Source organism: Ixodes scapularis, unplaced genomic scaffold, assembly GCF_016920785.2.
Source record: "Ixodes scapularis isolate PalLabHiFi unplaced genomic scaffold, ASM1692078v2 PGA_scaffold8__174_contigs__length_109621045, whole genome shotgun sequence".
Classification (NCBI taxonomy): domain Eukaryota; kingdom Metazoa; phylum Arthropoda; class Arachnida; order Ixodida; family Ixodidae; genus Ixodes; species Ixodes scapularis.
Genome location: NW_024609883.1, coordinates 24,041,608 through 24,054,444, shown reverse-complemented (window position 1 = coordinate 24,054,444; position 12,837 = coordinate 24,041,608). Strand labels below are relative to the sequence as shown.

Sequence of the window (12,837 nt, the reverse complement as noted above, 5' to 3'; positions counted from 1 at the left end):
GCGGGGGCGAGCAATGTAATTTGACGAAGGTCCGAAAATTTCTTAAGTTTGCCTGAGTGTTCATTAGTGTGGTGAAGCCTCAGCAGATTGTTTCTTTCCATCACGTGTTTGAAAGCCCGTTTACTCCACTTCACACGGTCGCGTGCTTTCAATTTTTTGGATGAGGAGGAATCACGGAAAAACGTTTTGATTTCTCGTCTGTCTCTAATCACATTCAAAGTGACGACTGCTTGGTAACTGATAAGTGGTTTCTTTATAAGGATGTAGAACAGTGGACTGAGGTCGACAGACGAAGTGTTTCACTGGAGGAAACACCAATGTTGCAGTCAAGTGAATGGGAAGGTTCGATAGCTGCTTTCCTTGAGTTTGGTTGTGCTCGATTAGCTTCAATTTAATTTAGCCACTAACGCCGGCCGGTGCGTTGGCTATTCATCTTGGCGGCTTTTCGCTGAAAAAGACCACATTGAAGGAGTTGGGCTAATTTCGCAATTACTTGATTCAGAAAATTTGCTCGCTGCATATGATTAACGAGGGAAATTATCTGCTTTCAAAAGGTGGGGGACGCGTCTCGAAAAGTTAGAAGCTGTCACGTCATTAGGATCTATCGCGCCTCCAATATTTATATTATAACCCCTGTCGAAGCCAGCAGCAATATACGTCTACATTGCTCAGGTTGACCGGCCACAACAAATACTCATTTTATCCGTTCAGGATTCAAAGTCAAGTTCAATGCAGAGAGGTCTGAGTGAATCTCTGATGAAGACTCTCCTCAGTTTGTCCGCATTCGTCTCCGTTCTACCGGCTAGAACCATTTGGCTAAGTTTAAGTAGTATCTCTCTGTCAGTCAAATATACTTTTATTCAGCAGTTCACCTAATAGTTAGTTAATTAAGTTTATATTTCAACCCGGAGAATATACTAATATCGCTTTAGTGGGACCATAGTACGTAATATAATACATAATCCGCATATTCGTCAAAATGACTTCTCGGTTGCTACTAAAACCTGAAATGAAATACGAATAACAGCTGCTTAGGGAAGCGCCAGCGACTTGACATGCTCCTTTGCTCAAGAAGCGCTTGCTTAATTTTCGTAATTTTCCTGCAGCCTGTGTTCTTGACCGAACGCGGACAGGCACAAAAGCTCAATTTCGCGGACAGATAAGTCGCATGGTCGAGGCATGCGAGTTAGCTAAAAATTACTCTCGGTGGAACAATTTTGTAGCCCTCGCCGCTTTCCTTAGACGATGAAAATTAATTAGAGTCTAATACCGTTCCTCTGGAGCCCATAGTTTCGGTTTTGAACGAAGTCTTCAAAAATAATGTTTGACATGAAAAGAACAAAAAACACCGGCAAAACAAAACTATGCTCGGCAAGTTTATGCGCACCGGCTACACTTAACTGTCTCAGTTCAAATACCCATAAAATTGGGCATTCAACAAAAGAAAATTTGTTAAATTAAATGCGCCACCCATTCAGGCGGCGCGGCCGAGCTGACGCGACCTGGACTCAGCCGCCATGTTTGTTTAATGGTGGCGCCCCCTATAGGTCGCTGGAGTCGCGAATAGCACTTGGCACCCTCGAGGTGGAAATGACCACGTGGGACTTACATGCGGGAATCCTGGTACAACGCAATGGATCAACTAAGCTTCCCACAAAACTCCCCCTTCAAAAAAAGAAAAGAAAAAGGGGGGCGGGGGACGGTTTGCATAAAGCCCCTTTATACGGAAAAGTAGCGCCATCCTTTGAAGGTTTGCCGCCTGCTATCTTGGACCGATGCAAGCGGCGCTACAGTCGACCGCGAGTGTAAAAAAGCAAAACATGAAGATAAAAGGTGTGCGCGTCAGAGCAGGAGGCAGAAGGAGTGCCTATGCTGTCGGAGTGCAGTGCATGCTATGAGCTCAAGTCGCCAATCAAATAACGCCAACTGTGTGACGTCACGGCTTTCATCGTCTTTCTTTAAGCACATTCTTTGAGGCTGGTAGACGGTGACAGTGCGCTTTTTAGCCAGTGTGTATGTATTTGCGTTGAGTATCTTTCAGGCCTTTGACTGCGCTCTGACTCAAGTATAGTAAAACCGTCTGCTATCTTGGGCCAAACCAGGCGGCGCTACAGTCGACGGTACGGGCGGCTTTGCAGTAGAAGGTTCGAGCGCGGGTGTAAAAAAGCAAAACATGAAGACAAAGGGTGTGCGCGTCAGAGGAGGAGGGAGAATATGTCGCTACCTTTTTTATTCAGGGACATTAGGTTTAGAAGGTTTTTGGGTGGCCTTCATTCCGGATCACCCAAGGTTGCTTCTTCGCAGGCGGGCGAGCGCGGGCCCGACGTCAGAACTTCCGAACGGTATACAGATGCGGCTGTGGAGGGCCTGATGATGCGGGCTGTGTGGCCGCCGCTACGTCTTGGGCACGAGGCATTAAAATTACAACAGAGTAAGGCAATGACGCTGCAGGAATAAGTGGTCGCGCCCAAGAACGGCGCCGGCCCAAGTGCAATACACGAATATATTTAGAGGAAGAGGAGGCAAGCGGGACGTAAGGCGTCTTTTTCCCATCGTAAAAGAGCCAGGCAGACCAGTGGCACGCCATGTCCTCGATTGATAGGGTGCTTACGATGCTCGGTTACAAGGCTCGACTGCAAGCTGGGAGACTTCGAGGCCCGCTTTCGCGAAGACCGCCACCCGGCCAACACCGGCGCCCGGCCAACACCGGCGCCAACCCCTGGAGCCCCCACACGGGGGCGCTGGACCCCCTGCGACGCCGGAAAATTCAGCTGGCTCGTCTGCAAGCCGTACACGCGGGGAGCCCTCGCCAGGCGCTCGAGACCAACCGGCTTGACGTCAGCAGCCCATGGCGGCCCCGCGAAGACCACCGTCGCGAAGACAGCTGCAGGCATAACTCTTCACCCACTTCAACCACGAGATCAATCCCTCACCCTCGTATTCAAGCTCCATTCCAACCATCATCACCGTTTCCTTTAGAATTGATCTGTAGAATACCATCTCAACATCCTTGGACATGGCGCCGCGGGTCTTCGCTGTATGGGCGACTTGCCGTTCTGCGGCGCCGCGGCTCTGCTGGGCCGAAATGAATATATATAACTATCCCAATCAATATCATTATCACTATCACTTTGGGATCGTGCTTCCTCTTTCGCCGTCACAGGTTGTATTATGGCAGAGACTGTGTGGAATCTTCCGTGAGGTGGTCCGGATCGTTCCCATCTGAAGCTTGCGACATTTCAACGTTTTGGGGCACATAGAAAGCTTTTAGGTCGGAGACACGAATGGACTCGCACACTTCACTAGATTCGCGATGCATCAGCTCGTAAGACTGGTTAAAGTGCTTCTTGCTAACGTGGCAGGGGCCCTCCTATATCTTTGCTAAAGAGGCAAAGAAGCCTCTAGCAGCATCCCTCAGAGGATGAGCTCGCCTCAGCAGCAGAGCTCCTACCTTAAACTGCAGATTTCGCCTCCCCTTGTTGTACTGGTTGGCTGCTGCAGACTCGGAGACATCAAGGCTCTCTCGAGCTTCCCGTAAGTTCTCTGTGAAACGCTTCCAGAGATCTTCTGCGAACTGCGTAGTGATTCGCTGCATACTTGCTGGATATGTGCGAAGGAGGCCATCTCCCAGGGAAAATGCTAGCTCTTTTCAAAATTTATGTTGAACCGGAGTAAAAGCCGTGGACCGACTGATTGTCGTGCTGGTACCGAATGCCATTTCTGCAAGTTTTGTGTCCCAGTCTTTCTTTCGCTCCTTATGCGCTACAAGCATTAGCTTCAGGTTAAGGCTGAAGTCTGAAGAAGAGGGTCCCCGATTTTTCTAGGGTATATCGTGTGCAAAAGAAACATTTCGAACCACTCAGGGAAGATGGTCGGTCACTATTAGTTAATAATGATTGCCGCGTGGACTACGGGAAAAGGACTGTCGTTGCATGCTCCCAGGGGTATTCGCTTTCGACCGACTGCATTAAATCTGGTGAGTTACCACCTCGCGGTTGCGCCTTCTGGCATACCCTGCAGCTACGTGCATATCTCGTTACATCCTGCCTCATGCCTGGTCACGTTGCAATTCGGGACAACTTTTTGATAGCACTCTGATTAATTGACCGTCGTTTAGATTAAAATGAGCGGAGTTATGTTTCGTTTTGTATGGCTCCTAGCGCCACTTACATTGTCACATATATCTCCAATAAAAGGCCAGCCCCTCTAGAGCAGCCATGTGGGCACGTCAGACGCTTACCTTCGTGAATCGCAACCAATGTGTCTTTGTGATATTTCTTTCCGGAACGCAACATATCAAGCGGGAGCACTTGGACAAACATTTGACACAGAAGAAACAGCAAGTCCCGTCTGGATCGACCACGACGATTCGTTGGGGCCCGGGAATTTAACTCACGCGGCGTCGACTTGGTACTCAAGTGAGTGACTTGATAGACACCGAGACTTCATGGTAGGCACTCTCGATTTTTTTTAGATAGGCCTAGGCAGGCTTTCGGTACTTGAGGAACTGAAACATCGGCATGATGGTAAAGTCTCTCCTGCAGCAGAGCCAGACTTGTGCCTACCTCAAATACTCTACTCAAGGTGCTGTATTTCAAATACTTTTTGAAGTGTCTTAGTATCTTGCAAATACTTTTGGTCCAGAGTATCTGATAATCTATTTTAATTACATTTCTGGGTATCTTGTACTAATTATCTCAAATAATTTTTTTACATTCCACCATTTTTTTAGTTTTTCGGTATGAAGTGTTCAATCTCCACCCCTGGCCATTTCGACCTGGATGAGCATTGCACCGGCGTGCTGTCGTGTATCACTAGTGCATGGTGCACGTTAAATACTCCAGGCTTGCGGTTGTACTGCACTGGCTAAATTTCTCAATTACAGCTGGGAGAGCCGTCGCCCAATGAGGCTGACCAAGTTCTAGCCTGTATAGACATGCACACAACCCCCATTTTTCGGTATAAAGTGGCGTGGGAGTGGCGCGAGCAGACGTGAACATTCTTTCGAGCAACCAAACCGTGTTGCTAGATCCGATTAGCTACGGTGGCTTCGATTGAGCTCCTGAAAAAAAAATCGCTTTTCTACTGATTGTGACTCATATTTCAGCCCAAAGTTCGTACGCTTAAGGCTCTCCCCTCGACCTTCCCAAAGGCGGCTTTTGTTTCCTAGAGTTCCCCCCAAAAGTCCTGAAAAAAGGTGGTTTTACGAAAATAAAGATTGCCACACTAAGGCGCAGCGCAGACCTGGCAACGACCTACGACAACAATGGAGATTTGAGTGTCAAAAACATAACAAATAAAAGAAAATAAGAAGTGAACACACACACAAAAAAGAAGACATTTTTGTTTTGCTTCTTGTATATCTAACCCTGCTATGGCAAAACGTCGAGGTTTTTTTTGTTGTTTATTTTCCTTTCGCCGTCAGTCCGTCACTTATTGCTTTCGCGAACACTGTAAGCAAACATTGATAAGCAGAGAACAGGAAAGGGAACGTACTAAAATCTGGATGACCTCTCAAGATCCCAAGAAAGCGTCCCCCAACGTTAAGTGCCTTTCTGAACACCACCTAGTTGAAGAAGATGCGACGAAGGTCACGTGACCTTAGGTGCGACCACTGCCGTGGCTATTATGTGGGCTCGTTTTGTTATCCATTCACTCATATCCGTATCCCATGTTCGTTTGCAGTGAACTCCATATTTAGGGAATATGGATTGTAGATCAACGATGCGTCTGAGGTGTGCCTCAAAACGTGATATTCAGCGATGTCACTATTGGGGAGGAGATCAAACAGCCACGCCTCTGGCGGCACGCTTCAGCTGTGGGGACAACAAACCGAATTTTTTGTTTGTTTTCGATCAGCAATATCGATGGTGAGGATTCGAATGGCCGCTCCTCGTGCAACCAAAGCACTGGTAAGAGTGAAGCGCTCGTGTCCAGACCGTGCACGGCCGAGGTTATAATTCTTTGTTATTCTCTGTTAGTAATTAAACACCGGGCTGTGGGGACAACAAGCTCGATAAAGCTCCCCCTATAGTTCGATCTCCTGTCCAATAGCTAAAGCGACCTCTTTATTTCTGTCCCAAAAATGTTTTGTAACATGTATCAGTGATATTGCCACGCGCGTTGCCGAGCGAGCGCGTGGCCGAATGGTTGCCGCGCTTGACTCTCGCGCGGAGCTTCCGGGTTCGAATCCAGGGAGCGGGCTCCTCTTTTGTTTATTCTCTCAGCTTGAAATTCTCGTGAGTTCGAGAACCTCGTCGTGTGATCGAGTTACGAATGCTCTACGCGCCGAAAGATCTAAGCCGAATGTTCTAGAAACCCACGCGGGTACAAAAAGTGTTTCGCGTGGCGGTCCGGAGTCAGCCTCGTCCCAACACTCGATTCTGCTGTTTCGCCGACATCGACGCCTGCGACGCTAGCCTTTCTTTATTTTGTTTTCGGCACAAGTTCACCGTATTAAAGATTTAGTTTCCTCAGTCATTCGCCGCTTCATCATTTGTCATTCGTGACAATACCCTAATCTTTATAGTTGGACTGCATAGAATAGCCCTACGATGCTCAGTGTCAGTGTACTCTTTAACGCGGTCCGTGAACTGCATAGCCCATTTATTTTGTTGCAGGTGACTGCGAGTCTTGGGAGTTCACAAGGCGTCCCCTTAAAGAAATAGGACAATCGGACTGCTCGAAGTTAACAGTAGTATGCCAAAAAAGATCTTCTATTCGCTACCTTGAAGAATGCTACAAACATCATGAAACTTAAAACTCATCGATGCCTCCAAGCTTGTTGTTGTTCACCAATGACAAATAAATGGTGTCTGAATTAACGAAGCTCGATCTAAAAATGCCGTAAACATCGGCGCTTGAACGTTGTAATTGAAACTTTTCCTCAAATGTGTATTTCTCAGGTCGGTTTGATTTTGTAAAATTACAAAGCGTTGCTTTCTTTCTATAACAAATAGGACCAAAAAACTTGCAAGGGTCAACGGCGGACGGTGACGCCCATTAACGACCGAGAAGAGTGGTGCGGTGCGCTTGGCGCACGTATCGAGAGTTGGCGCCGCCTCCTTATCGAAATTCGTCGCGGCGGCCGTTGTCTATTCAAGTGAACATAATATTTTTCTGTAATGTACCCTTGTTTTTAAAATGAATGCAGACAATAAAAGCAAAACTTGAAGTATAAAAACGGTTGCATAACGACGGCGCTTTTGCTGCCGACGAATTTCGTATGCGTGACGTCTGCTTTCGCTGGTCGGCTACACCTTCCGGCGCTGAACACAGGAGGACTTTGGAGATAAAGATCACTGCCAATTTTATTCTGTTGAAATACGCCTTCCACATTATCCAATAATAGAAAGATGTATACAAGCACGTTGTTGGGAGGGCAATGCAATCTTTGAAAATACACTTGCTTGTTCTTGCCCTATTACGCATTAGACTCGGCATAGGTGCCCACAATACCTTATGAAGATTACGTATGATATATGAGCATGTCAGATTGATGTTTGACATTCATTTATTTTGATATCCATCAATTTTGAATGAAATGACATAGATGGGCACATTACAGTGTGTCCTCCCAAAAAATCACAGAGTTTTACTTACCGAAAAAAATTAAGCGCGCATAAATTGAATGCTCATTATTCATCGAAATGCAGTGCGCCAGCATACCAAACCATATTCCAAAGTTATAGAGCTAACCGTTACGGTAATTCAAAATTTATGTGATTTTATAAAATTATCAATGGGAAAATGGCGGCCGACGGAGCTCTCGATTAGATGGAGCTGAATGGCGTCAGTTACCCAAGAATAGCAAAAACAGGGGTCCTATGTTCGACTTTCTAGAAACTAGAAACAGATGTGACGTAGCGGCAGGAGGAGTGTAACCAAGCAACGGCGCGCACCGCGAAACCGCCCTCTTTGACGCCGTGACGACAAGGCAAGATTGGTGTCTGTCACTCACTTGAGAGGCGTCAAGAGGCAACCCCGAAGAGCGGAAGTAACTACGCTGTCCCCCTGCCGTACCTACGCTTTTCCGGCGGTACCTATCTGGAACCTAGTCCCTACGCAAGCGTTCGTTTCTCTGGCAACCGGAGGAGCATTTCCTGCTTTTAGTGAAGTGATGGCAGCCAATCCCTTGCGGCGGCAACCTTCACATCGGCTCTATTTTAAAGAAACTTGTGAAACTAAAAAAATACACGTGTTCTATTGAAATGAACAACTGATTTTGTAGCGGTTCCAGAAAATATTAGATGGAGTTAACTCGCATAAAAGGTTAGAAGAACATGCGGGACGCGGATGAGTGCCTAGTTCAAATCACTGTAGCTGATGACGGCTCAAGGAACAGGAGGATGTGGCATCTCTGGTACGCGGCGCAACTGAGCTGAGCCCGGCGCTCTCCAGAGGCGACAAAGTTCGTCTCTGGAACGAGCTAACCTCCCGGCTCAACTTCCTCGGGCCTCCGAGGAAGGAGCCGGAAGGTTGGGAACGGTACTGGGACGTGCGGGTGTCGAAGGCGCGGGCTGCGGAGCTGGCCAAACAGGCAAGGTAATTTGCGTAGTCTACTCATAGTGTGGACCAAGTTATTGAATTACTTCCTTTACCCGCAGCCAAACAGGGGGCGGAGGCGCCCGGGTGCGCTCACTGGTGTCGTCATACTCGCGTATTTTGAGGCTGGTGGGCGAGGACTCGGCCCTGGGCGCTCCCGGGTATTCTGTCCCGGCATTTGAGGACGAGGCCGAGGTGAGTGCACACTTGAACATAACATACTATTGCACATATAGCTGTTCAATCCCAATAAGGAGGAGAATATCCGTGAAGGGTATTATCAGTGAGCTACGATGCATACTGCAATTAAATGTGATAAATATGAACGTAAATATATCCATAAAAGTTCCGGCACTTTGTAATTCAGCGAATCAAAGGGCGGATTAATTCATCCACGTAAAGGCGAACCCTAAAACAAAAGCACCTATGAAAAAAAGTTAGATTCAATTCAGTGATACGTAAGTTTCTAAAAACTACAAGTGTAGTTTTCGTGTAGTCCTTTTTTCTTGTTTTTGTGGTTGCTGCAACCCTCAGTTGTATTGTATGCACATTGTCGTAAGATGCCATTTCTGTATCATAGAGGTACATTTTCACATAACATTGGAAGTGCGACCTTTCAAGCTGCCACTAGACATATTTGGGAAGTTAATCCTTGACATGAATGGCACTACCTCTGAAACAGTCTAATTTTGTTTCCCCTAAGTGGAATGCACCCTCAAGAAACCCACTCTCAATATCTAGAAAATATAGACAAGTGCTGTGTGCTGACTAAGACTTATAAATTCCCTACTCGGAGAGGCCCGTTGGTGCCCCTGCAGGTCACCGGCAGCAGGCCGCCGAGCCGGTGCCCTCCACCTCACGGGGTGAGATCTCTTATGAGGACAACTAGGATTGTGTGACATGACATAAGCATTCTTTGTTTCTTGGCAGATGCGAGGTCACCTGCAAGGCTCCGGGTCCGGCCAACGGCGCCTTGCAGTCCCACCGTGAAAGTGGGGCTGCAACAAAGGGCAATGGAGATCCACAAAAGCATGATGCAAACCGAACTGTGACATATGCAAAGCTTTCACGCCCTCTAGGTGTCTAGAAATATGTTGGTGCTGCGCATTAAGTGCCCCGTCTTTTCAGCTCCTGCGTTCCATTGAGACACCCATGGAGGGTGTCTCAGAGGCCATCCAGGGGCAAGCCCGTGCCGCACAGGTGGTGGCCCTGGAATTCCAGAACACGACCCGAGTGCTCGTCGAGGTCGTTCTGCTGCTGACTGCCGAGAGCAGCCAAGCCCAGCGCAGCCAAGACCTGCCTAGGCCTGCCCAGCCACCCCCCGTCCAGCCCCGCTTCGTCCAGCCCAGCCCCGCCGAGCCCAGCCGCGCCGAGCCCAGCACCGCCGAGCCCAGCACCGCCGAGCCCAGCACCGCCGAGTCCAGTACCGCCAAGCCTAGCCGCGCCGAGCCCAACACCGCCGAGCCCAGCACCGCCGACCCAGCCCCGCTGAGCCCCGCCGAGCTGAATACCGCCGGGTCTAGCCACAAATAATTTAGTTTAATGGGCGATTATTCTATGTGCCCAGTCGGTATTTTTTTCAGTTTTGTTCTCCAGGTGGAGACAAGAAATATGTTCTTTTGTGCCACTGGTATGTGGTGCATGTTAATGGACAAGTTCCTATGCACACTGGGCTCGCCGTGCAGTGAATAATACTACGAGTGAGCCATCGCTTAAAGGAATGCTGATGTCCTGCTGTCTAAACATCTTTACAACAAAGTTGACATCACGGGAAAGTCTGCCCATGCTTTCAGTGGATATTTTGTTTACAAAAAACTGTGCCTTCTGCGTTTGTTTATTGGAGTCAATATAACCAGTGAAGCAAGTTAGTAATATTCTCTCGGCGACAGGTATGACAGATATATCCTAAAACTAGCCATTCCTCATGTTTGTGGGACAGCAATATGTACTGTGTGCTTTTTCATCAAAGGTGTCAAGTGGCTTGTGTCATCGGAATTTTATCCATGTCGTTTTCTTTAGTTGGAACCAAGAGGTCTGCACTCTAGCCACAACTTGCCACCCGCCTGAAAATGGCCTCCGAGTTGGCCATTTTTCTTATATCTTAATAAAGTAGAGATCTGGGCCAGTTGGTTCATGGCAAACAAAAAAGCGCCGAAAAAAAAAACAACACAGGGACGCAGATGAAGAGAAACAGAACAAGGCGCACTCTCAACTGAAGTTGAATTTTCAATAAACTTCAGTTGAGAGTGCGTCTTATCCTGTTTCCCTTCCTCTGTGTCCCTGTGTTTTTTTGTTTGTTTGTTTTCTTATATAATTGTTGATCTCAACATGCCTCTACTAAGGAATCTGTCATGCTTCGATGTGTGACAAAATACAAACGAAACGGGAGTGTGCTGAATTGAGTGAAGTGTGAAATAATGTCTGTGATATATCGTTGATAATGAGTCAATGACAAAGAATTTATACGGTGTTTACTAGTCCATGCTTAATTTAACTTTAAAGAAAGTATTACAACCTGTGTTTTCAAGCATGTCTATTTTTCACGTTTCGGCATTGTTATAAAAAAGAAAGCACTTTCAAAAACAAACTGCTTGTTGTCTTCTTTATACATTCAAACTGACACATATCCGATATGCGATTATTCAGTAATACACCTGGCTCTGTGGTAGCCAAAATAGATTGTAAAATTTAACAGGGCAATGGAAATGTAGAGAAAATGAATCGACGTCCAAACCCGATAGAAACGATATGTTGCGGTAAAAAAGGAAAATGGATCTTACCAGTAGCCTCATTGAGTTCTTAGTTTCCTGCAAGGGCGAGCCAGATGCCCCGCTGGCTAGCTACATAACCCTACAATACATTCTGTTATTGTCCCACGCATTCTATGCACCCTGCTTGCAAATTTAAAAAAAAGGCTCTATCAACATTACCGTGATGCACCGAATAGCTTTTCGAAGGCAGTACTACATGTCCGTAAAGGTAGCACAGTGGTTGTGCGACGAACTGCGCAAGGCGTTGGAGTTGGCACTGTGGAGGTTATGGACGCCCATGACTGTGGAGCAACAAGTGAAGTACATACTGCCACGGGGAAGGCTTGTCTGGTGGCGAGGGCGTCAGTCAAGGTGAGGACGACGAGGGGTTCGCTGTCGCCGGTGGCATCCCTGGTATGCGGGAGTGCCACCGTGGTGAGGACTATGAGAGGCTTTCTTTCGCCGACGGTGTCCCTGATGTGCGGGACCTCCGTTGTGGCGACGGACTCCTTGGCGCTGGTGGTGTCACTGGTGGGCAGGACTGCTACCGTGGCTTGCGTGGGGCTCTGGGGAGGCACGGCTGTGGCGGGTTTGGAACTGGGCAACAAGGCGCTGCCTCAGAGCCCTCTCCCTGTCCGAGAGGCTGACCCGAGGGTGGACAGGAGCCAGCCTCTCGTCATCTGCCGCTGACCCCTCCGAGCACGACTCAGAACCGTCCGGGTTCGGCCCAGACTCCAACCCTGGCTCGTCTGGGTCAAAGTGTGGCTCCGGTTCTGGCTCCTTCGATGAAAGACAGATATTGTGGAGCTCTGCACACGCCGATAGAATGACGGTGGCTGTTGTTGGATGAAAATACAGAGTCCGGTGCCTTTGCAGACACCGGAATCTGCTTTTCAACAGCCCAATGCAGCGTTCCGCAACGGACATCATCGAAGAATGTGCCTTACTAAACCGGCCGCAAGCGGTGGAGGTCGCGTGTAATCCAGGGACAGGGGTGATAAGCCGAGGCTCCAAGGCGTAGCCGCTGTCACCCGCGCATTCAGAGAAGAAAATGTGTGATATTAGTGCTGTTCTCTTTAAAAGAATACTTCAGCGAAATTTTAAATATACCCGTCGTGTTCAGAAATAGGCTGAATATGATCCACAATACCCGTAAATGACAATCGCACATTTGTATTTTGAGCCTGATAGCTGTATTTTTTGTTATAAACAGCCCACACTGGTAAGCGCTCGGAGAGCAGCCAGCAGGGAGCACGTCACATCCGGTGCAATTGTGATGTAGTTTATCTCGGGATCGCGGCCATCGTTGTCTTCGTGGGTTGGCTATCATCGGCTAAACCAATCACGTGCAGGAAGAAAGCACGGGATTGAGGCGCATTCAGTGTGTGTAATTGGTTCATTCAGCGATAGAAAACGCGCAAGGACGTTGAGCGCCATGACGATGAGCTTTTGCCGCTAACTGATTGGCCCTTAGGATTGTATGCGTCGGCTGTGGTCGAATCAGGAGACTCTGAAGGGGTATACTGATCCTCGCCGAGGTCTT

General features: G+C 48.0%; 1 protein-coding gene and 1 pseudogene across 1 annotated transcript in view; one reads left to right on the top strand and one right to left on the bottom strand.

Moving 5' to 3' along the window:
* LOC115312043 overlaps positions 1–6,824 on the top strand; it is a 39,676-nt gene extending 32,852 nt beyond the window's left edge. Inside the window, exon 5 of the mRNA XM_029970935.3 lies at positions 6,621–6,824. Coding sequence (XP_029826795.3) covers positions 6,621–6,760 — 140 coding nt within the window. The 3' untranslated portion in view covers positions 6,761–6,824. The remainder of the gene's footprint in view (positions 1–6,620) is intronic.
* A 4,833-nt stretch (positions 6,825–11,657) lies between these two features.
* Positions 11,658–12,221, bottom strand: LOC115312046 (annotated as a pseudogene).
* Between the last annotated feature and the right edge of the window lie 616 nt (positions 12,222–12,837).